Raw genomic sequence first — 22,496 nt, forward strand, 5'->3', positions numbered from 1 at the left:
CGCGCGCCTCGCTATCGCCGTCAGGTCCGGCCAGGCCAGGCCTTCCGTGCTCTCCCCGCTCTCCCCATCTCTGGCTCTCCTCCTCTCCCTGCCTTTCTCCGTGCAGGGTCAGGGTCATGAGTTCAGAGCCTCTCTGTTGGAGACCCACAGCCCACACCCATGCTCTCAGCGTGCTCACCTCTGACCCCGGCCCTTACCCGCAGTGTTCTCCACCCTCCAGCTAGTGTTCTTCAGACACACCTAGCTCCTTCCTCCCTGAAGACCTTTCCCCCAGGGCTGCTTTCCGGCACTTTCTTTTCCTTCTGGTCTTTTAATCTTTTAACCAAAATGTCACCCCCTCCGCGGGGTCATCCCAGTAACACCCAATCCAAAATAACCATCGTTCATTTCCTATTATATCACTCTATTTTATTTCTCTGCATAGTACCTAAATATTAGATATTAATCTTGCTGCTGCTGCTGCTAAGTCGGTTCGGTCGTGTCTGACCCTTTGTGGGGCATAGACGGCAGCCCACCAGGCTCCTCTGTCCCTGGGATTCTCCAGGCAAGAATACTGGAGTGGGTTGTCATTTCCTTCTCCCAGATACTAATATTGCTTATTGCCTTTTTACTGTTTTTGGATTACATGTTTGTTTAAGCCTGTCGTCTATTAATAACTGTGGAATAAATGAATAAATTGAAGAAAACGTCTTCCACTTGTCTCTGTCGCAGTGAAAGGCTTCTGCTCGCGGTGTGAATTTGACCAGCTGCAGCTGCTGGAGCTCACGGGGCTGGTGGCAGGGTCTCTGTCATTACCCTGGTCCTGAAATGCCAGGACAGGTAACCGGTATTTTTGGTTACATAATTTGTATATAGTAATTATCATGCTAGGTAGTATAACTAATGATGGTTAAATGATACAAATACCAAGATCTTATAAATGTTTAAATAATTGGTTGAATTTGATCACTCATTTTTCTTATGCTGTAGTGAATTCTCTCCTTTGTTTGATAAAAAGCCAGTTATAGTGATTAATGGTATATCATTCCAGCTGACTTAAATCTGACTTTTAGTGTCTTTAGGAATAGGTTACTTTTCAAATAGCTTAAGAAATTTTAGGGAGATGATTTTTCAAATGGGAAGAAGAATGACTAATTAGATTGCTGGCACATGTGATGTTTTTGTTTTAACATGTTTTTTAAATTTCTGGTGAGGTTTATATAGAAAGTAGTGTGTAAGAGCTCTGTGTGAGATATTGTCAAAAGGGCATTCCAGTTTGTGTAGTTGGGAGCTGAGTAATGTCTCTTTAAAGATCATCCATAGAATGAGCTTCATTGCCAAATAAAATTGAAGGGCATTTTTAAGTTTTGTTACTTTCAGATTTTGGAGAAATTTAATACTATTAACTTAAAGTATAGTATTTGTTAGATTACAGAGTTGGTAAGATGAAAATCACCAGCAAGAGACGAGTTTGCAGTAACAGTGAAAACCTTATTAATGGTGTTAAGTATTGTTAATCCTGGCTTGTACATTAGATCGCTGATAACAGTACCTCCAGGAATTGTCAGGACAGGATTTTCTCCCTGGAGAGTCTGTTGAGTCCATGGCGGGGCCCCTCTAATTTCCCCAGAGAGAACTATTATCATCATGTTACCCTGAATTATCTTACTGCTCATTAAACGTTCTTGCCTTCAAATTTAAAAGAAATTAGAGAAATTAATTTAGTCCTGGGAAATCGTTGTTTAACAAGTTTGCACCTGTGAGAGTATGAGTCGGGGGACAACAGACTGCGTTTTACTTTGAAATGAAAAGTATTTATGTGCAGGAGGGGACTGACACGTAGAAGTTAATCCCAATTAGTTAGCATGATCTGGTGGTTGGTAATTACAGCACATTCAGATCAACAGGAGTTTCCTTAATGAGAATGCCGGACATTTAAGGGGTTACATTAAGCCTCCTTCACTCTCAGGTTTGATTTTTTAGTCGTCATATGTGATTTTGAGTATTTATTTTGCTTTTCTGAGATTTTAGGGTTCTTTTAACTTGTGGATTCACACATCTCAGGAGATTAAGTACAACTCACCACAAAAAGGTACCGCACATGCTTCCAGCCCCTGGATAGGAAGATCCCCTGGAGAAGGGAATGGCAACTCATTCCAGTATTCTTGCGTGGAAAGCCCCATGGACAGAGGAGCCTGGTGGGCTACAGTGTGTGGGGTCGCAAACAGGTCTTACATGACTTAGTGACTAAAGCACCATCACTGGGTCAGGCCTCAGACGGCAGCGTTCAGGGCCTCGCATGTCACCGCAGCGGGGACAGCGGCTTAGCACTCAGGGCTCCTGACCTGGCGGGGTGCAAGGCAAGTGTCGTCTCACCCGGTGGAAGCTGTTAAGGGCAGAGGGACTTCTTTCAGCTGTGTTCACCTATAAGTAGATACTTCCTGTCTGTTTCATGTCACGCCACCTTCGTGGCATCTGGGCACAAGCTTGGTTTCTGCCTTTGAGAAGCTGTGCTTGGAGGGAGAAATAGACACATGTAAACAAATCATTAAAAGCCAGTGAGATCCGGAACCCAGCCCTGTGCCTGAGCTTGCACAGCTGTCTGCAGAGTTGACTGCTGCTGAAGACTGCGGGCCCAGGGCAGGGGCCCCTGAGAAGGGCCATCAGATGGGTCTCCACGGTGAGCAGAGGTGGGCCACGTGTGCAGAGCGCAGGTCCCCAGAAGGCCGGGTCACTTGGACGCTGTGTGTGAGGGGTGAGCTGCTGCTGGACTTGGAGGCAGATGGGAAGGATGGTGGGGAGGCCGGGGCAGGTGTGGGGTGTCTGTGAGACCCCCCACCTCCGGTGTAGGTGGGTTCAGTGTGTGATGGAAGAGACAGAGTGGTGTTTAACTTTCATAAAAGCTGAAAATCCTTTAAATGACTCACATTATTCCAGAAGTCATTTCGTGGGGCTTAAGACACATAGCCTGGTGGTGAAGGGGCTGCAGGGCCTGAGACCCATTTGTGCACTGCATGGAGAGCAGGGCAAGGCGGTCGTAGTGATCTCACTGGCTTTATTTTGTATCCAATTTGCATCTCAGTATTTTGCTGAGTTATTTTATTCTCCAGCATAACTCAGGTGCTAAGTTAAAAAATATGGGGAATTGGACCACATCCAAAAAAAAAAAAAAGAAAATACAGCTCTTCCCTAAAAATAGTTCTTTACTTGCATGGGCACTGGCCTGATGATGTCATCTCTTTTATTTTAAGCACCTCATACAGTGCTGTTTACCTGGGACATAACTCATCCACGTGCAGCAGGGCACCGGCCACAGTGTCCGAGAATCACCGGCCAGGTGTGTGTCACCTGCCTGGCCAGGTCTTAAAGGAGACCACCTTGCACCCAGGCTGATCTTTCTGCAGATCGCCGCAGCATGCCCGAGCCTCGGGGTGGGGGTGCCGGGATGTGCAGCCCCGCTCCGTCTCACGTCTGCTCCTCGCGTCTAGGCCTGGCGACAGGACACGGGAGCAGATAAGACAGGCTGTCAGTCAGCTGCGCTGCCCTTTGAAGAAAGGCCACGGGGGGAAAGGGTGCCGCAAATGGGCTGTGAAGCTTACATACACTGCCCACTGCTAAACAGATTACGTCTAATGAAGTGTCTAATGCCCAGGCCGCATCAGCCTAATCCTGGGTGGCAGCTCATCCCTCCGCTGCCAAAAAAACGCCGCCCTCTGGCCCTCACTCGCCACTCCGGTGGCCACGAGCAGGGAGGCGCCCGGCCTTAATAAACCCAGACAGTGTGTGATCTGACATGCAAATGTAGGTCATTGCATATGTAAATGTGTGATTAAGCGCCTGCATGCCAAAACACATTAGCCGTCCTCCGCGCTCAGCATGCGGTCGTCACAGCGCCTCAGCAGCCCCCGCGCACGTTTGTCAGTTACCGCGCGGACAGGGGACGGGGGTCCCTGGCAGGCCTGAAGTGAGTGCAGGGGTTGCGTGGTAGCGTTCCCAATGAGGAAGCCCAGTGTCACCCTGGAGACCGACACCTTTTCATCTGGAGAAGGAGCGCTCTAGGTGTTTGGAAGAGAGGAAGGAAACCCACCTCTTCCATGTTGCAGTCTGTCCTAGTGTGTAAATTAAACAAAAACAAAAACATTTGGTAGAAAAGCTTGGACAATTGAAAGTCTCTCATTAAGTGAAATGAAGTTACGAAAGCTAGAAGTTGCTAACATCCACTGACTATATCTAAAAAGTGAGACTTCGTAAGTTTCCTTTGTTAAGTAGGTGACAGTTCCTTGATGGATCAGTTGGTAAAGAATCCGCCTGCAATGCAGAAAACGCAGGTTCAATTCCTGGGTCAGGAAGATCCCCTGGAGAAGGGATAGGCTACCCGCTCCAGTGTTCTTGGGCTTCCCCGGTGGCTTAGCTGGTAAATAATCTGCCTGCAATGAGGGAGACCTGGGTTTGATCACTGGGTTGGGATGATCCCCTGGAGAAGGGAAAGGCCACTCACTCCAGTATTTTGGCCTGGAGAATTCCATGGACTCTATAGTCCATGGGGTCACAAAGAGTCGGAGAGGACTGAGTAACTTTCACCTCACTTCACAGTGACAGTTGTAAATTCATCTCAGTGACCACAAAAAGAAATCTTATACTTGAACAGCGTGGCACGTAGTCTCCCTTTATTTTATGATTTCATTCCTACTTTTTATTTTCATTTTTGGTATGTGTGTTTCTAGTCCCATTTCTGTTTTGTTCATCAAAAGGCCTAAAATTGAAAATGCTGTGGATTATCGCATAGGGTACCGTAATATTTATTACACTGTAGGTGGCTGTTTAGTAACCCCAGAGGATGGCTAACCCTGTGTTGGGAACTGGGGCTTGGGCATCAGCTAGCTATAGATCCTGGTGTGATAACATCTACCTGATAGGATCATCACGAGAATTGAATTAAATAGCATAAAAGTACTAATTTATAGGACCAGTTACATTACAGGTGCCAGAATGGGACCTTTCTTATTGTAGTCGTGTTATTATTCTATTCTGGCAGTTATTTATGGTTTGTATTCACATAACGAATTTGTGAAATTTGTATTCTGATTGTTTTGCATGTCTTAAAGGAAGAGTGGTATTTTTCTTATTTTGGACTTTTCAGAAGAAAGAGAAGCTATGCACAGTAACAAGTTATTGCTACTTTTCCCCTCTTTTTTGATAAACGTGCATTTGAATGGCAGTGAAAGTCCAGCAGAATTTTACAGTTTTTTTTTGCTAGCATGATAGATATAGTGACATGAACAAGGTCGTATGTATTAGGGGTTAATGTAATGCCCATATATATGTCAAAACAGCCCTTTGCATACGTCAGGGGGTCATCAGCCCTAACTACGGTTTATTTGAGGACCGTTGATTTGAGTTCAAGCTGCCTTGGCGCGTTTAGGAACCCGTGCGCCCTTTGTTTGCACCAGTAGGTGTTTAATGTTCGGCCTTAATCAGGCCCCACAAGAATGTCATGTTTACTTTGAGTCGGCCCAGAGTAGAGAAGGTCCATTTGGATGTGAGCAGAGTGGTACCAGGCCAAGAAGGGTCTACTTATCAGGAATCCTGGGATCTGGAAGAGGCCCACGAGTGTTTGGCCAACAAAAGGGAAGATGGAAAAGCGCGTATGATGGCTGAGCCGCTTCGTTATATTTCAGTAGACTGAGATGCTGCAGGTAGAGCGGGAGTGACTTGAGGCACTGCAGAGGCAGCCTTCCCGGGGCGTGTGTAGTGGCCTCCGCGCTGGACAGCGATCGACCCCGTGGGTGTGCAGCTCAGGTCTGTCCTGTGGCCAGGTGATGGATGACTGAGTCCGTAAGCAAGGAACAGAAGAATTACAACAGTGGATAGAACACATCCACCCCCAGAGGGGCCCACGGTGATGCCTCCTCCCAGCCCCGTGATCCGCTCAGCACAATTGAGGCCCCTTTTTGTGTCCACATGGGCTCTTTCCGAGCAGAAACACTTCTTAGGATACATCTGCTTCCCTGGGGGCTAGTCCAGTGCCTGCTGTCTAATGAGTACTAAAAAGTGTGAGTTTCAAAAAGAAATGTCTTTTCCCATGAACAGCAAAAAATATATTGTTTAAAAGGTATTTATGTTCTAAGTGACAGAAAGAAAGAAAGACCGTGAAGTTGCTCAGTTTTGTCTGACTCTTTGTGACCCTATGGACTGTAGCCTACCAGGCTCCTTCATCCATGGGATTTTTCCAGGCAAGAATACTGGAGTGGGTTGCCATTCCTTCTCCACGTGACAGAGGCCGATCTGAAAGGCTACACGCTGTATGACTCTTAACTATGTAATATTCTGGAAAAAGCAGAACTATGGGTCCAGTGAAAAGATCGGTGGCTGCTAGGTGTTGGTGGGGAGCGAGGGGTGAACAGGCAGAGAACAGACGGTTTTTTGGGCAGGGAAAATATACTATGATGCTAAAATTCTGGGGAGCTTCCCAGGTGGCTCAGGGGTAGAAGAATCCACCTGCCAATGCAGGAGATGTAGGTTCAGTCCTGGGGTCGAGAAAACCCCCGGGAGAAGGGAATGACACCCCACTCCAAGCCTATGGGCAGAGGAGCCTGGTAGACTCTAGTCCACGGGGCCTCAAAGAGCTGGACACGACTAAGCGACTGAGCGTGCGCACAGGCACTCTGATTATGGATATAGGTCGTTATCCCTTTGTCCACGCCCATAGAATGTTCTGGGAAAGACTGAAGGGGGAGGAGAAGGGGAGGACAGATGAGATGGTTGGATGCTATCACCGACTCAGTGGACGTGGGTTTGAGTAGGCTCTGGGAGTTGGTGATGGACAGGGAAGCCTGGTGTGCTGCAGTCCATGGGTCGCGAAGAGTCAGACACAACTGAGCGACTGAACTGAACGGAGAATGTCCGGCAGTAAGGGTGAACCCCAGTGTGAACCGTAGACTTTGGGTGGTAGTGACTTGTCAGGGTAGGTTCCTCAGTGGTGACCAGGGTCCGGCTCTGACGGGGTGTTGATAACAAGAAAAGCAGTGCCCGGGTCGGGGGAGGGGCGGTGTACTGGGAACCTCTCTACTTTCCTCTTAATATTCTGCTTTTAAAAACTTAGGTCTTAAAAAAAAATGTAATGATAAGGCGGTGGACTTGCTGCCCCTGGGACTGTTCTTTGCAGAAGTTAAATATCATCAGGAAGTTTAGAAGGTTTTCATGTGCTAGTTGGCAGGGTGACTGTGTGTGTGTGTGTGTGTTTATATAATATGAATAGTTTGATAAATACCTGTCAAACAAATGACTGTCTGCAGGTTTACCATAGAAATCACCTACTTAAGTGAAGACAATTGACAATTGTGTGCATACTGTGTGATTGAAAACTTTCCTGACTTTTTTAATTACAGAAGGCCTTACGACCGGATATGGGCTATAATACATTAGCCAACTTTCGAATAGAGAAGAAAATTGGTCGCGGGCAATTTAGCGAAGTTTATAGGGCAGCCTGTCTCTTGGATGGAGTACCAGTAGCTTTAAAAAAAGTGCAGGTAAGATGACTTTAATTCTATAAATCCATGTAAAATTATATTCTGTGAATAGTAAATAGAGAAAAGTATGTCCTGAACGATTGGGTCATGACAGTCTCGAGTTGAGAATGATGGGAAAGAATAAAAATTGTCCTGTAAACGCTTGCATTAAGTGCTGTGTATGGTGGGAATCACTTTTTAGTTGTAATGCTACTTTTAAAATCGAGCTGGCTCTGTTCACCCGGATTCAGTCATGACTGGAATGATCTTAGAAAAGCTTTCACAGCTCTCGGTTTTAAGAGGCAGATTGGAGTTGTCACCATGGCTCCTAGCTGGGCATGTGGCTACACGTCGTAGCCTCAGCTACAGACCTCGAGCACGGAAACCCGGCTCGCGGAATGCACTTCCTGAAGCCAGGACTTGGCGGGCATGCTCCGGGGCAGGTCTCCGTGCTCAGGGAGAACCAGCCTGGCAGTAAAAGACAGAAAACCAAGGTGAACTTTATTTACCGGAGAAGAGAAAGTGAGACAGGTGAACGCCGGGGATTGCTGTCCTGCTTACCACACCCACGCTGCGTTGGCATCGGCCCTGGCCTCCTGCCCTGGCTGTGCGGGGCTCCTCAGGCATCTGGGTCTGCCCAGCTCCCCTGGCCCGGCCCTGTGCTCCTGCCCTGCCTGTGTGCGGGCTCCTCAGGCGCCCGGGTCTGCCCAGCTCCCCTGGCCCGGCCCTGTGCTCCTGCCCTGCCTGTGTGCGGGCTCCTCAGGCACCCGGGTCTGCCCAGCTCCCCTGGCCGGCCCTGCCCTGACGGGCCCACTGCCTCCCCTCTGGAACGCTCTCGCCTTTCTGCCTCAGAGTGTTCGACGTCCTGCAGTACAACTTCTCTTTTTAGAGAGAAGGTCGCTTTTGTCGACACTCGCCTGTAGACTTCCTGTTTTATCCTGCTACCTGGTGTCGTTTTCTCTGTCGAGTCCTGTGAAACCTCGGTGTGCTCCTCCTCTTACTATTTAATTTCATGAAGGATCAGTGTCCTTGCAGCAGCCTTCACCAGCAGAGGGGAACAGTTTTCCCTTGTACAGTAAATGTTTATGAAAGCGTTTACAGGACACACGTGTCAGAGGTCAAGACTGGAACAGGTGCCCTCATACCCACCACGTGGCTCAGATACAGCCATCACTCCCTTCCCTCGCAGGTCACCACGTCCTGAGTTTTGTGTGTATCATTCCTTTTCTTTTCTCTAGACATTTCTCCATATCAGTATAAATTCTGAATGAATCTGTTTGCTTCTGCATTTTTGAATTTACATAAATATTGTCACATGTTGGTGTGTGGCTATGCTTTAATCTTTATACGTACAGTATTCGGTGTGTGGACATGCATGTATGTGTGTGGTATTGCCTGTCGTGTGTGTGGTATCCGTTCTTGCGTGCTGCTAGTTTCGGGTGTGTGCAGTTGTGTGCTGTTGCAGTATTTCTGTCGTGTTCATGTCAGATGCTGTGTGTCTCCTGGTGCACACATGTGGGACTCTGCCTTTTATATGTGCCTGAGATGGAAGCAGTGAGCCTTCCTCTCTGCTTTGTTGTGTTGCAGTTGGGACCTCTTCTAGTTTAAGCACAACTCCCTCTACACATAAGAGAGGAATGATGCTGTGAAGATATTCTTAGCTTATGTAATTAGGGAACAGTTATCTTAAACCTTTACAAGAAGATATTTGCATTTCAGACATGTTGATTTTTGTGATATATTGCACTTGTGCTGAAAAAGAGAGACCAGGGTTCTTCCTTTTTAATAAGCCACCTCTGCAGCTTAGTATGAAAATGTTTTAAAATACCATTGACCAGACTCCTTTCCTGTCTGAAGAATCCTAGCCTCTCTTCAGAAACTTCACCGGGAACCAGACATTGGATTTCCTTCTGCACTTTGTTATTTTAAGGCTTCTTACTGGTCTGAAGGGCTGCGTCACTGTTGCCAGCTAATCCAGGACCCTTCCTGGAGGAGGCCCTCTGTTGAAAGTTGCATCTATAATTCGTTGCTCTGCTCACAGATATTTCATGAGACCCTGCAGGAGCAGTGTCCAGACTCCTCCACGTGGTTCTCTGGGCGCTTCTGTGCTTTGTCCGCATGTCAGGTTTCAGTTTGCCGTGACCGGCTTGCTGGAAGCCCCGGTGACTTTCCTGGATGTCTGCCTGGTACCTGCGTGTGTAAGGGAGGGAGTGTGTGCTGAGTGCCCTTTCCTTCTCGAGATCATACAGGGATCGGGAGCCTGCGGTGGTGACAGGACTATCGGTCTTTTGGAGAATTCACCCCAGCCCGTCACGGTTTGTTCTCCACCGTTACGGTGCTCCTTAACTGGGGGGCACGGGCAGGCCTTGCTGCCCTATCCCAGCCTCCCTTCCTGCTGCTCCTCCAGTGGGAGCGGGCGTCTGGTATTCAGTGGTTAGTGCCAAAGGCTTTGAGAACCAAGATGAACAAAATAACAGGACTCAGGGATCCCAGTGCAAGTGCAGCCAAGACACGTCTGAAACAGTGAGAGAGGAACCACACGGGAGCAGCCTTGAGGAGCCCAGAGTGAGAGAGAGGTTGAAAAAGTCTTCCCAGGGCACTTGGCCTGGGTCTTAGAACTGCAGTTGTATTCGAAGACTAGCAGCCAGCTGTTTTGATCTGGTCCATGCAATGTCTAGTTATACTCAGCTCTTCCATCGTTTGGTCGTTAATTCTTGTCTGCCTCTTTGCAACCCTGTGGACTATAGCCCACCAGGTTCCTCTTGTCCATGGGATTCTCTAGGCAAGAATACTGGAGTGACTTTCCGTGCCCTTCTCCAGGGGATCTTCCCAACCCAGGCATCAACCTGGGTCTCCTGCATTGCAGGCAGATTCTTTACCATCTGAACCACCAGGGATGCCCCATATTTGCTTATATTTAATAGCTATTTTAAAGCATTCATCAAGAAAATCAGTTGCAAGTCAAATTTTCCATAATTCAAGCTTTTAAAAAACTATCTCCCTTTAAAGCACATTAATGCTTTTTTACCTGTGTTAATTTTCGATTCTACATTCTGCGTATTTTGCATGCAGTCCTGATTGCAATTAGGATTTTTATGCATTGAAAAATTTATGGATAGTAGTTTCTTTTGTAATGGATGCAGTGATTTTAATATATTTCTAACCCTTTATGGCCATATATGCAGTCTCTTTTTCAGAGTTCACTGTGATTATGGAATTCATCCCAGTTAAATATTTGGCTCCATCTTTGTCCCTAGTCTTCCAGTCTGCAGGGCCTTTTTTCTTTTTTTCTTTTTACAGTGTGTTCTCAGCGCCTTGCTCTTATTTTCCTGTGCCGCTCCCAGCACCGCGTTGTCTCTGCCGAGACCAGGAATCCTGGTTTCTCCCCAGGCCAGCCAGCGGCACCTGGTGGGTCTGCTCTCAGTGGCGTCCGGGCCCTCACTGCGCTCCGGGGCTTCTGTCTCCGCCGGCCACATCCCCTCTCCTGTCTCCCTCATGCTGTCTTCCCACCGGACCTTGTCTCTGACTTCATCCTGACCACGGCACACTGGCCCACATCCCCTAGACCTCTTACTTCAGGTCTGACCTCAGTTGTCTGGTTATGTTACTTGGACCTTGGTCAGCTATGAGAGCTACGTGGATGCTTCCGTTTCAGAATCGCCCCGTCTTGCTCAGCCCTGGGCAGGGTTTCTCTTCGCCAGTGTTTCTTCATTTCTGCTTTCACCGGGAGTCCCTGTTCCACGCCCACAGCCCCGAGGGGCACTGCTCGCCTCTCTCTGGAGATGCACTCTCCTGCACATCCTACTTGGATGTGTTTTAGCCACAGGATAAGCAGAACCCAAACCAGCAGGCCTGCCTGACTACAGTGCTGGCGGTGGAAGTGCGTCGGCCGGCCGTGTGCTCAGGCGCAGCGGAAAGTGCCCAGGAAAGTGCCCACCCTGCTACGTGCTTTCCATCTTGGCCGCCCTCACTCCCCTTCCCCCGCCTGTGCTCCAGGGGGGCCCTTTCTCCTCTGTCGCCCGGTTCCCTCCTCCCTGCAGTCTCACGCCTTGCTGTCCTCATGATGTCCCCGTGGCCACTGCTGCTCCAGCACCCACTGCGTCGCCCTGCACAGGCTCGGGTCCCGCTCTGCCTGGGGTCCCCTTCTCCTTCCTTCCATGGCGCCTCCTCCCCCATGCCTTTCGGGGCAGGTCTCACCCTCAGGGTTTGGCTCAGTTGTTGCCTTTCCCTGACATGAACGGTGGCGTCTGAACCCCTGGAAGCCCTGACTAAACTTGGCTGAGCGTCAAGCTCTCGGGAAGTCAGAACAAAGCATGGATTTCCGGTGGTACGTCTCCCAGGCTTTCTGGTTTTAAGGACGTGGGGCTTCTGGTGCCCCAGGAGGCAGATCACTGTAGGTAGGCTGAGCAAGTTAGAAGGCGTCCCAGTGGAAACAGGGGTTTCTTTTTTTTAATAAATGACGCAGTCAGGTATCCAGTTCCTTGCCGTCCTTTGCGGGGACCTTGGAAGCCCACGAGGAAGCATTGAGGCCTGTCTCTGATGTGCCCTTGGGACGTGCAGGCGCCTGCAGAGAGGGGCCGAGGGCCCTGGGGAGCCCCTGCGCCCGCCGCCCACCAGCCCCGCAGCCCTGGGGCCTGTGTGTGGAGCGCGGATTCTCCTTTCTGTCCAAGCGGCAGCAGCCCTTCCCCGAGGGTTTCCTCCTCCCGCACTGTCTTCCGCCCTTCAGACAAGGGGTCGGTCTCCCTGCCCTCGGCGAGCGCGGGCCCGCAGTTGGCGGCCGACGGCCGAGGTTCTCCCCGCGGCAGAGGAGAGGCCGCCCCCTCGGTCAGCCAGGCCGGGACGGGCGGAGGAGAGGGGCCTGGACCCTACTGCCGCCGGGCTGCGAGGACGGAACCCGGGCGGGAGGGGGACCATGCGGGCGAGGGCGGCTGGCGGGTGGGGGGCCCCAGAACAGGACTCGCCGCGAGCCCTTCATCCAGGCTCCAGTGGGCTCGGACTCCTGACTAGGATTCCATTTATGCGAGATAACTTAGAGTAAGATAGGACACTTTGTCAGACTCCCTTAGTGTTATTTTTAAGTACTTTCTTTACTACATTCTAAGTGTTTTTTCTTTTGCTAGATGCCCTTTCAAGGACATTTGTGTTAAGTCACTTGAAGGCCTTTTGCTTCCTGAAGATATAGGTGTTACCATTTCTGTTTCATCAGTTGTGAATGATTCTGGCTAAACTTAAAGATGACAAAAGAAAACTTCTAAAATGATCCAGAGATTACCAAGAGCTTATCAGCCAATCACTTACCCCAAACACTGCTTTGCTCTTCTCAAATGTAAATTAAAAAACCCGCAGAAACTTGGATAGAGCCGTGAAGATGCTTTCTAGAGACAACCCTGTAAATAGTTTATGAAAATCCAGATTTTGTTTTTCCCCATATCTGTTGTCTTTTCCTGCTCATGGAATCAGGTTTGAGTCTATGTCTGGAAGTGATTTAAGCTAAAGATACAGTTTTTATTTTTGTCTTGAAATGCTGCCTAAGAGAAAAAGGAAGATAAAATTCTTTTGAATTTCCAGTGAAATGTGTCTATGGCTCAGAGTTTAGTTTTGCCTTAAATGTGCCAGCATTACTTCATTCCTCACTGTTTGGAAGTCACTTTTGGTACTGAGAATTCAGTTAAAGATAGTTTAATTTGTAGTTCTAAATTAGTTTAATTATAAGTATTTTTAAAAATATGTAACCATGTAAAGCTTTTTTATTGCAGTGTGGTTGTTTTATAATGTTGTGTTAGTCTCTGCTGTACAGCACAGAGGCTCGGCCTCATGCATGTCGCTCCCCGTGGATTCCCTTCCCGTCTAGGCCCCTGCGGAGCACTGGGTAGAGCTCCCTGTGTGCAGTGGGTCCTCGTTGTCTGTTGTACACGTGGTGGTGCGTACGTGTCAGTCCCAGTCTCCCATCCCACCCTCCCTCTTTCCGGCTTGGTGTCCATGCGTTTGTTCTCTACATCTCCGTCTCTATTTCTGGTATAAGATCGTCTATACCAGTTTTTTCAGATTCCACGTAGATGTGTTAACATACGATGCTTGTTTTTGCAGTTAATTTTCCACATGCTTGGAACATTGAAAGATTTCTTTGATTGTATATTTTAAAGCACTTTGTATTATTTATGAAATATGTAGCTGTTCTCTTTTCCTATTTTTAATACTGACTGCCTCTGGAGGGAAAAACGTATACTCTCTAGTAGTAACGTGAGATAAATTACCTGTCGATCTCCATAGCTCCTAAATGCTAATTGGAAAGTGAACTTCTAAATGTGTGTGTAATTATGTGTAGAGCATTACAATGGACTTACATGGTAGTTTGAACCATGGATTACTGTTTTATTGAGTAATACTGAATTTTATTTTTAGATATTTGATTTAATGGATGCCAAAGCACGTGCTGATTGTATCAAAGAAATAGATCTCCTTAAGGTAAATAACAAATGAACTGTTGACTGTTTTGAACATAACTGAGTGGGTTGATAAAAGTGATTTATTAAGATTTCACACTTACAAGGAAAACAGTTCTTGAGATGTAGCTATGCCACACTGAATTCAGATAATGTATAAATTGGAAATCAGTATATTGCCTTTTGGATTCATTGTACACTAATTAATTGGAATGTTTGGTAGGATTAACTCCCTCCCCCATTTCAAACTAGAAATAGACATAAACATAAAACGTGGAAGAAATTTTTTTCTTGATCATCCCAATTAGACATATTCTAAATGTTAGATAATGCAAATGCATATTTGGTGTGATATATTGAGAATGTGAGCTGATCAAGGGGTTCACATTATAAAAATAGTATTTCCATATCTTTTTTCCAGATTTAGAAAGGGTGGTGTAAAGAGTATGTCAGCTTCTCGCCCACTCAGAGAACAGGTCTGAGGTTTGAGTGCCTTCGCACTGCATTTGTTACAGTGAAGTTTCTGTTGAGGAATGCTGTGGCTTATGATGTGTTTTTAACTTTTGGATAAAGCTTGGATGATATTTATGCTGTCCATTTTTGTTTGTGCCCAAAATGAATCAGATTTATTAAAAAAGATAAAAAGTAAGCTCAAAATAAGCCATGCTTCCCACTGTCCACTTATTGTAGTTATTTCCTGGGACGAGAAGAAATAATGTATCATCACAGAGAATGTGGGAGGAAACCTATCTTCTATAAGTAGGAAGAAGAGAAGAAAAACCTGTGTATACTCAGGGATAATTCATGAATAATTTTCTTTGAGAAATGATTTGTCTTATGTTACCTTGGTTAAAGATTGAATGAAAAGATTGTTAGAAAAGATTGTAAATATGTGTAGATTAATGCGTATATTTCTACAAGGTGATTTTTTTTTAAGATAATTTAATAATCAGCCCCACAGATAGGTTCAGAGTATTCATAGTATTTGATATAAAGGCAATATTTAGATATAGTAGATGTCAGAGTTTTATCACTGGCTGAAGTTATACTAGGATCTGCCTTCAAAATAGTAAAAAGGGAAAGTGCACTTACCATTGAGTGCCTTTAAGTGATAGTTACCATTTAGAAGGATATAGTTTTTAACAATCGGCTATTTAATTTGGTCATTCATTTATATGCACAGTTTATATATTTGTTGGGCATAGCGGTACTTTTAAAAATTTTAGGTGTATAATGTACTCTATGATTTCTAAGAATATTACTAAAAAATAATTGTTGTATAGTTTAAATGATTATAAAACTTATTTCAAAATGTACTAGATGAAAGAAGAATACAGTCATGTTACGATTTCTGTAACTTAAAAATGAAATGCAGTCACTAATTTTATTCTTGTTACAAAACTGTAAGTGACTCGGGAATTTACAGTAAGAAGACTTTTTGATGCCTTTTTTTCCTCAGCAACTCAACCATCCAAATGTAATTAAATATTATGCATCATTCATTGAAGATAATGAACTGAACATAGTTTTGGAATTAGCCGATGCTGGTGATCTATCCAGAATGATAAAGGTAAGGTTTTTTGTTTGTTTGTTTTTTTAAAAAAAAACTAAAGATTTACTTTTTTTTGAGAGTTGTATGTTGCACGTACAGGCACATCGGATGCTTTAAAGACCTCACCACGATGCTTGACATTTGGTAGCCATGTAATCAACGGTAGGCCATGGTGATGGTTGTGATTATGAAGCTAGGTACCTGGGGAAGTGGTCCCCTTGGATGCATGAACACTCCAGACCCAACTTGGAAATAGACCGAGGGTGTGTTGTGTATCAGCTGAAGGTACAGCTCTGCAGCTCAGCTTCTCCACGCTGGTCACCCTCCGTCCCACATGTCTGGGCGTCGGGCCGAGGGGCTGGCAGGGCCTGTGGAGCAGCCTGGCCGGGCCGCCCCTGCTCGTGGGAGGGATGCGCCGAGAGGAGAACGGGCCTCGCGCGCAGTCTTGGGTGTCACACCCTGATTTGACGCCTTAGAAGTCATTTAACTTTCTTTTCTGGAAGTGTAAGTGTTGGTCGCTCAGTCGTGCCTGACTCTTGCGACCCTGTGGGCTACAGCCCGCCAGGCTCCTCTGTCCATGGAATGCTCCTGGCAAAGATACTGGAGTGGGTTGCCATTTCCTTCTCCAGGGTATCTTCCCGACCCAGGGGTCGAACCTGGGTTTCCTGCATTGCAGGTGGATTCTTTACTGTTTGAGCCCCTGGGTTGAATTTCACTGACAAGTTACAGAAACTGCCTAATGACAGCAGCCTAAGAACTGGTTATCCTTGGCCTTGGCCTAACTTAACGTCTTCTCTGCGCCACCTTCCCCCAAAACAGACTGACGCTAGAACCGACTTCATGGGGTCATTTTAAATGATCAGTTAATTTATACACACACACACACACACATATATTTGTATGTATGTATGTATGCACATATACACTCACAGCAGAACTCCGAAGAGTGCCCCCCATAGGAACACGATGTCAGAGGGCCATTGCTGTGTTATGTGTTGTTACGTGTATTTCTCCGTTGTATAAAATCCCGGGACTGACGTGGCAGCTGTGACTTCAGGTTCTCAGGCCTGAGACGTGAGGGGAGACAGGCACTCGGTGGCTGTGTTTGTGGGCACGTCACTGGATGCCCGCTGCCACCCCGTGTCTTCCGCTTCACGCCATCGGCCGGAGTGGCGTCTTAGGAACATGTGCAGGTGTGGGGAGGCTGGCCTGCGTGCTCTTCATTTGGCCGTCCCTGTGCGAGCTAACCTCCTCTTACTCTGCAAGCGGAGCCAAACAGTGCAGAAATGAGCCAAGACCAGCGGAATGAGAAAGCCAGTGCTGTGAGCTCTGAGCCTGCTCCAGCAGAGGACCCCCTCCCTCACCAGCATGTGGCAAGGTTCCTGGGCAAGGGGAGGGGGAGAATTCCTCACAGTGGACAAGCAGTGGAGCTCGGGTGTGCCCCGATGGGTGGCCGTGGCATGCTGAAGCCGCCACTGAGCCCACTGCAGTCGGGCATCTTTGGTGACTGGCTCACGTGTGTATTTGGCTTCCTCTGGTTGGTCCCAAGTTGGAGGCAGGGACAGAAAGTGGGGAAGCTGTCAGTTACTGAGTCCTGGCCGTCTGGGGCTAATTGTTAATAGGAGTTATTGTTTAGCTTCCTGGATTGTCACGAGAGAGAGCAGGGTGACCTCCTGCAAGTTGAACGGAGCAGGCTGGCTTCTCGGGCTGCTTGCTAGAGTGGAAGGGTTGGCTTCCTGACCAGGTTGCTGCGGATTGTGGTTCGAAGGTCTGTTTTTACATGTGCTCTGCCCGTTGTCTGTCTGTATATCCAGTCTCTCAGCAGATACTTGAGCACAACCGGTAGTCTGCCACGTGGCGTTCTCGTAAGGGGGTTTTAGAAACAGTGTTAGGTGCTTTGCATGCATTATCTGTTTACTCTTTACAGTGGTTTCGGGAGGTAATTTTGACACCTAGAGAAGAGAAGTATCATTACTAGTAAATAGAAGAACTCTGAAATTAGGTTTGTCTGATGCAAAAATCCATGTGTTTTCCTTGAGAGGCCCTTAAGAATTTTTGTATCACAAAACTCCTTTGAAAAAATCAGATGAGAACCTCTGACCGTCTCTACCTGGAAAATGCTGATGCATACGCAGTTTGCATTCCATTCCAAGCCTCCGCAGATGTTCTGATCAAGGTGTTTGTGGATTTGCTAGCAGCGACCCTGCTTCCCAGTGTGAATTTAGCATCAGCCACTTAAACACTGTCCTATCAGTAAACTTCTTTTAGGCCCAGTTTCCTCAACTGTAAGATGGAGAGAGTTTTACAATTTCTAAATATAAAAAGTCTACATAAAAGGAAGGTAGTGTTCTCATTATCACAGAACACTATCAAGCTGACTGTCCCATGGTAGGATGACTCAACTGCTCGTCAGCTTTCTGTTTTAGGGACTTCCCACCACTACCACAGAGAGCTAACCACCAACAAAAATGTGTCTTTGCAATTTAATTAACAAAGAAAGAAATGCAAATACACAAAAGAAAAATCTTAGAAAAACAGCAGTCTATCAAGATGAGACATATAAAAGCAGCTGTAAATGATCCCTCCCAGAGGACAGGGACCACAGGGAGGGCCCTGTGTGGATGTGGGGTGTCGCAGGCCCCCAGGACTCAGACAGAGACCCACGCTGAAGATAAGAAACTGGATCAACAGGAGTCCAGAGATAACGGGTCCACAGGCATGAACCAGATCAACCGGGAACGGAGGGCAGAATTCTTTGCTTGACCCTTTAGGAGTAAGAGTTACTTAATTACTTACAGGGAAGGAAAGTGGGCAAGCCCCTATTGGGCAAATGCCTGCTGAAGCAGATAAAAGAGACCATTTCAGTTGTAGAGTCTCACCCTAGACTGAGTGCTTGATGACTGAGGGGTTTGATGTTAGAGTTTGCTTTCTTGTTTAGTCTGCTTTTCTTCTTTCACACTTAAAGGCTGCCGTGCCTGGCCTGGGGCCAAGGCGTGCCTGCGCCTATAGCATTTATCTTGGGAGAATACTCCTGTCCTGCGACCACTGGAGAAAAGCAACTCTAGACCAGAGCACCTTACAGAAGCCCTGTTAACCTCTGTTGTCAGCAGACTCAGGTTTCTCTGGCCAGGTGAAGAAGGAAAAATTTGTCAGTGTGAACTTACATTTTTTGTGGTGATGAACTCAGCTCCGTGTTTAAACAAATTTGTCATAAGTTGACATTACCAAGGAAAGTTTTAAGCAACTGACTCAGTGGATCTAGTAAGACAGATTGAGAACAGAATTCTGTTTGGTAATGAGTAGTAAGTTACCCACTTATAGAATTGACAGCTGTACCCTTAAAGCTTCCATCCTGTGCATCCATGCATCGTGTAGAAGATGTGCATGTGCATCGTGTAGATGATGATATGGGAAACTTTTTTAAAAGAAAAAAAAAACTTAAAAAAAAACCTTTTTAGAAAGCATCAACTGATTCCTAGTGAGACGCTTGCAGAGCCACTCAGCGTGCTTTGGTGGAAGACGGAAGCGGTTCTTCAGAGGGTTAGCAGCGTCGTCCCTGAGGCCCCCCCACGGGCTCTTCTGTCAGCCTGTCCTGGTCTTGTCCTTCATCAGAGCGGCCACCAGTTCGCCTCTCAAGATAGACGACACTCTGGTTCTGGTTTTCCAGGTCCTTGGAGCGCTTCTCAAGGCTGAAAGTCGGATTATCAAATCTGTAGAGCTGATGGTACTCTCAGCACAGTGACTATAACAGAAAGCTTGCGCAGTGTACAGAACGGAAAGTTTGACTGTGCAGTTTCACATGAGTGGAATGTCTTCACATCCTGATTATAGTCCTGGGAGTCTTTTGCAGGATGATATTTCAGACCTGATCAAATGCCTAGTTGTATTGGGAAGGAGTAATTTATTCACTTGGGAGAATCTGACCTGTGGAATCTCCCCAGGTCCTTCAGCAAATAAAACCACTCTGATTGTGGATTGCTGCATTTCAGTTGAACACCAAGTTGTGACTTTTCTTTTCATTTGACTTAGTAAGCCTGCTGCTGCTGCTAAGTCACTTCAGTCGTGTCCGACTCCGTGTGATCCCATAGACGGCAGCCCACCAGGCTCCCCTGTCCCTGGGATTCTCCAGGCAAGAACATGAGTGGGTTGCCATTTCCTTCTCCAATGCGTAAAAGTGCAGTTGCTCAGTTGTTGTCTGACTTAGCGACCCCATGGACTACAGCCTACCAGGCTCCTCCATCCATGGGATTTTCCAGGCAAGAGTACTGGAGTGGGGTGCCACTGCCTTCTCCGCTTAGTAAGCCTAGAGTTTACTTATTATTTTTTTTAATATATAATGTCTCTCATTAGTTTTCTCAAGTGGTGAATATCCTTAACTTTCCTCTCTATGTTCTTATCTCCCAGATTAAGCACTGACTTTTACGTGCATAAAGCCTTTCCAACTTTACAGTCTGTCTTTACAGTTCAGTTCCGTTGCTCAGTCGTGTCTGACTCTCTGCAACCCCATGGACTGCAGCGCGCCAGGCTTCCCTATCCATCACCAACTCCTGAAGCTTGCTCAAACTTATGTCCATCGAGTCGGTGATGCCATCCAACCAACTCATCCTCTGTCTTCCCCTTTTCCTTCTCCCTTCAATCTTTCCCAGGACCAGGATCTTTTCCAATGAGTCATTCTTTGCATCAGATGGCCAAAGTATTGGAGTTTCCGCTTCAACATCAGTCCTTCCAATGAACATTTAGGACTGATTTCTTTTAGGATGGGCTAGTTGGATCTCTTTGCAGTCCAAGGGACTCTCAAGAGTCTTCTCCAACACCACGGTTCAAAAGCATCAATTCTTCAGCGCTTAGCTTTCTTTATAGTCCAACTCTCACATCCATACATGACTACTGGAAAAATCATAGCTTTGACTAGACAACCTTTGTTGGCAAAGTAATGTCTCTGCTTTTTAATATGCTGTCTAGGTTGGTCATAACTTTTCTTCCAAGGAGCAAGCATCTTTTAATTTCATGGCTGTAGTCACCATCTGCAGTGATTTTGGAGCCCCCCAAAAAATAAAGTCTCTCACTGTTTCCACTGTTTCCACATCTATTTGCCATGAAGTGATGGGACCGGATGCCATGATCTTAGTTTTTTGAATGATGAGCTTTAAGGCAACTTTTTCTCTCTCCTCTTTCACTTTCATCAAGAGACTCTTTAGTTGTTCTTCGCTTTCTGCCATAAGGGTGGTGTCATCTGCATATCTGAAGTTATTGACATTTCTCCCAGCAATCTTGATTTCAGCTTGTGCTTCATCCAGCCCAGCATTTCGCATGATGTACTCTGCATATAAGTTAAATAAGCAGGGTGACAATATACAGCCTTGACGTACTCCTTTCCTGATTTGGAACCAGTCTGTTGTTCCATGTCCAGCTCTAACTGTTGCTTCTTGACCTGCATACAGATTTCTCAGAAGGCAGGTCAGGTGGTCTAGTATTCCTATCTCTTTCAGAATTTTCCACAGTTTGTTGTGATCCACACAGTCAAAGGCTTTGGCATAGTCAATGAAGCAGAAGTAGATGTTTTTCTGGAATTCTCTTGCTTTTTTGATATCTGACAGTATATATAGAAAAATATATACTGATACATGTATTCTTTTTCAGAAACATATCACAGTGCATTTTATTATTGCTTCATTGATAAACAGTTGGACTATTTCCATTGTTTAATTTGTTCAAGGAAAGCTCTACTACAAAACCTTGTGTATTTTAATACAACAGTCTCATACACAATTTAACAGACAATTACAGATGCTTCTATAAAATAGCTGAGTAATAACATATGTATTTTAAATCATAACAAATACTGCCAAATTGTTTTCTCAAATAGTTATACCAATTTGTAACCTTTAAAAATATGCTCTTTAATTCTGTATTTACCGGACATTGACTGTGTGCTGTATTCCTGTTATATGCCTTCTTGGAATTCATTGTCTAGGAGAGAGAGGCATTTGTCTGATGCTCAGAGAACTGTACAACCAAAGTTGTAAGTTTTATAAGGTTGTAGGATAAATTAGAGTGGTAGTTTACAACAGAGAGCCTAATCTAGACAGGGAGCTTCTGAGGGCGAGAGGAGAACTTGAAGCACTGGTGTTACATGACTGTGATGTAGGTGCTTAGTCTTCGTGAGCTCCAGTCTCCTTATCTGTGAAATTGGGTTAATAATTATCTGCCTTACTGTGTCCTTATAAGGGCTTAATTGTATACATATGTATATGTAACTGTGCCATTGGAGGAGACTCTTGAGAGTCCTTTGGACTGCTAGGAGATCAAACCAGTCAGTCCTGAAGGAAATCAACCCTGATATTCAATGGAAGGACTGATGCTGAAGCTCCAATACTTTGGCCACCTGATGCGAAGAACTGACTCATTGGAAAAGACCCTGATGCTGGGAAGGATTGAGGGCAGGAGGAGACATGGGTGGCAGAAGATGAGATGATTTGATAGCATCACTGACTCAGTGGACATGAATTTGAGGAAACTGGGAGATAGTGGAGGACGGAAGAGCCTGGTGTGCCACAGTCCGTGGGGTCACAAAGAGTGCACACGACTTAGAGACTGAGGAACAATGGTGTATACATGTATTTGTTTTTGTAGGTATATGTACAAGTATGGCACCCCACTCCAGTACTCTTGCCTAGAAAATCCCATGGACGGAGGAGCCTGGTGGGCTGCAGTCCATGGGGTCGCTAAGAGTCAGACACGACTGAGCGACTTCACTTTCACTTTTCACTCTCATGCGTTGGAGGAGGAAATGGCAACCCACTCCAGTGTTCTTGCCTGGAGAATCCCAGGGATGGGGGAACCTGGTAGGCTGCCGTCTATGGGGTTGCACAGAGTCGGACACGACTGAAGCAACTTAGCAGCAGCAGCATGTACGAGTATATGCACATACTTATAGTTACCTGTGCTGTCTGAATATGTGACAGCTATTCGATAGGTATTACTGGAATGTGCGTTACTCTGTTTAAATGCTCT

At 46.3% G+C, this 22,496-nt stretch overlaps 1 protein-coding gene across 2 annotated transcripts in view; it reads left to right on the forward strand.

Moving 5' to 3' along the window:
• Positions 1–22,496, forward strand: part of NEK7 (NIMA related kinase 7) — a 137,821-nt gene that overhangs the window by 64,236 nt on the left and 51,089 nt on the right. The window contains exons 3-5 of one of the 2 annotated variants that reach the window (XM_061383703.1): positions 7,368–7,508; positions 13,890–13,952; positions 15,390–15,500. In XM_061383703.1, the coding sequence (XP_061239687.1) occupies positions 7,368–7,508; positions 13,890–13,952; positions 15,390–15,500 (315 nt within the window). The remainder of the gene's footprint in view (positions 1–7,367; positions 7,509–13,889; positions 13,953–15,389; positions 15,501–22,496) is intronic. The other variant, XM_061383704.1, reaches the window with a different exon arrangement.

This window comes from Bos javanicus, chromosome 16 (genome assembly GCF_032452875.1).
Source record: "Bos javanicus breed banteng chromosome 16, ARS-OSU_banteng_1.0, whole genome shotgun sequence".
NCBI classification, from domain to species: domain Eukaryota; kingdom Metazoa; phylum Chordata; class Mammalia; order Artiodactyla; family Bovidae; genus Bos; species Bos javanicus.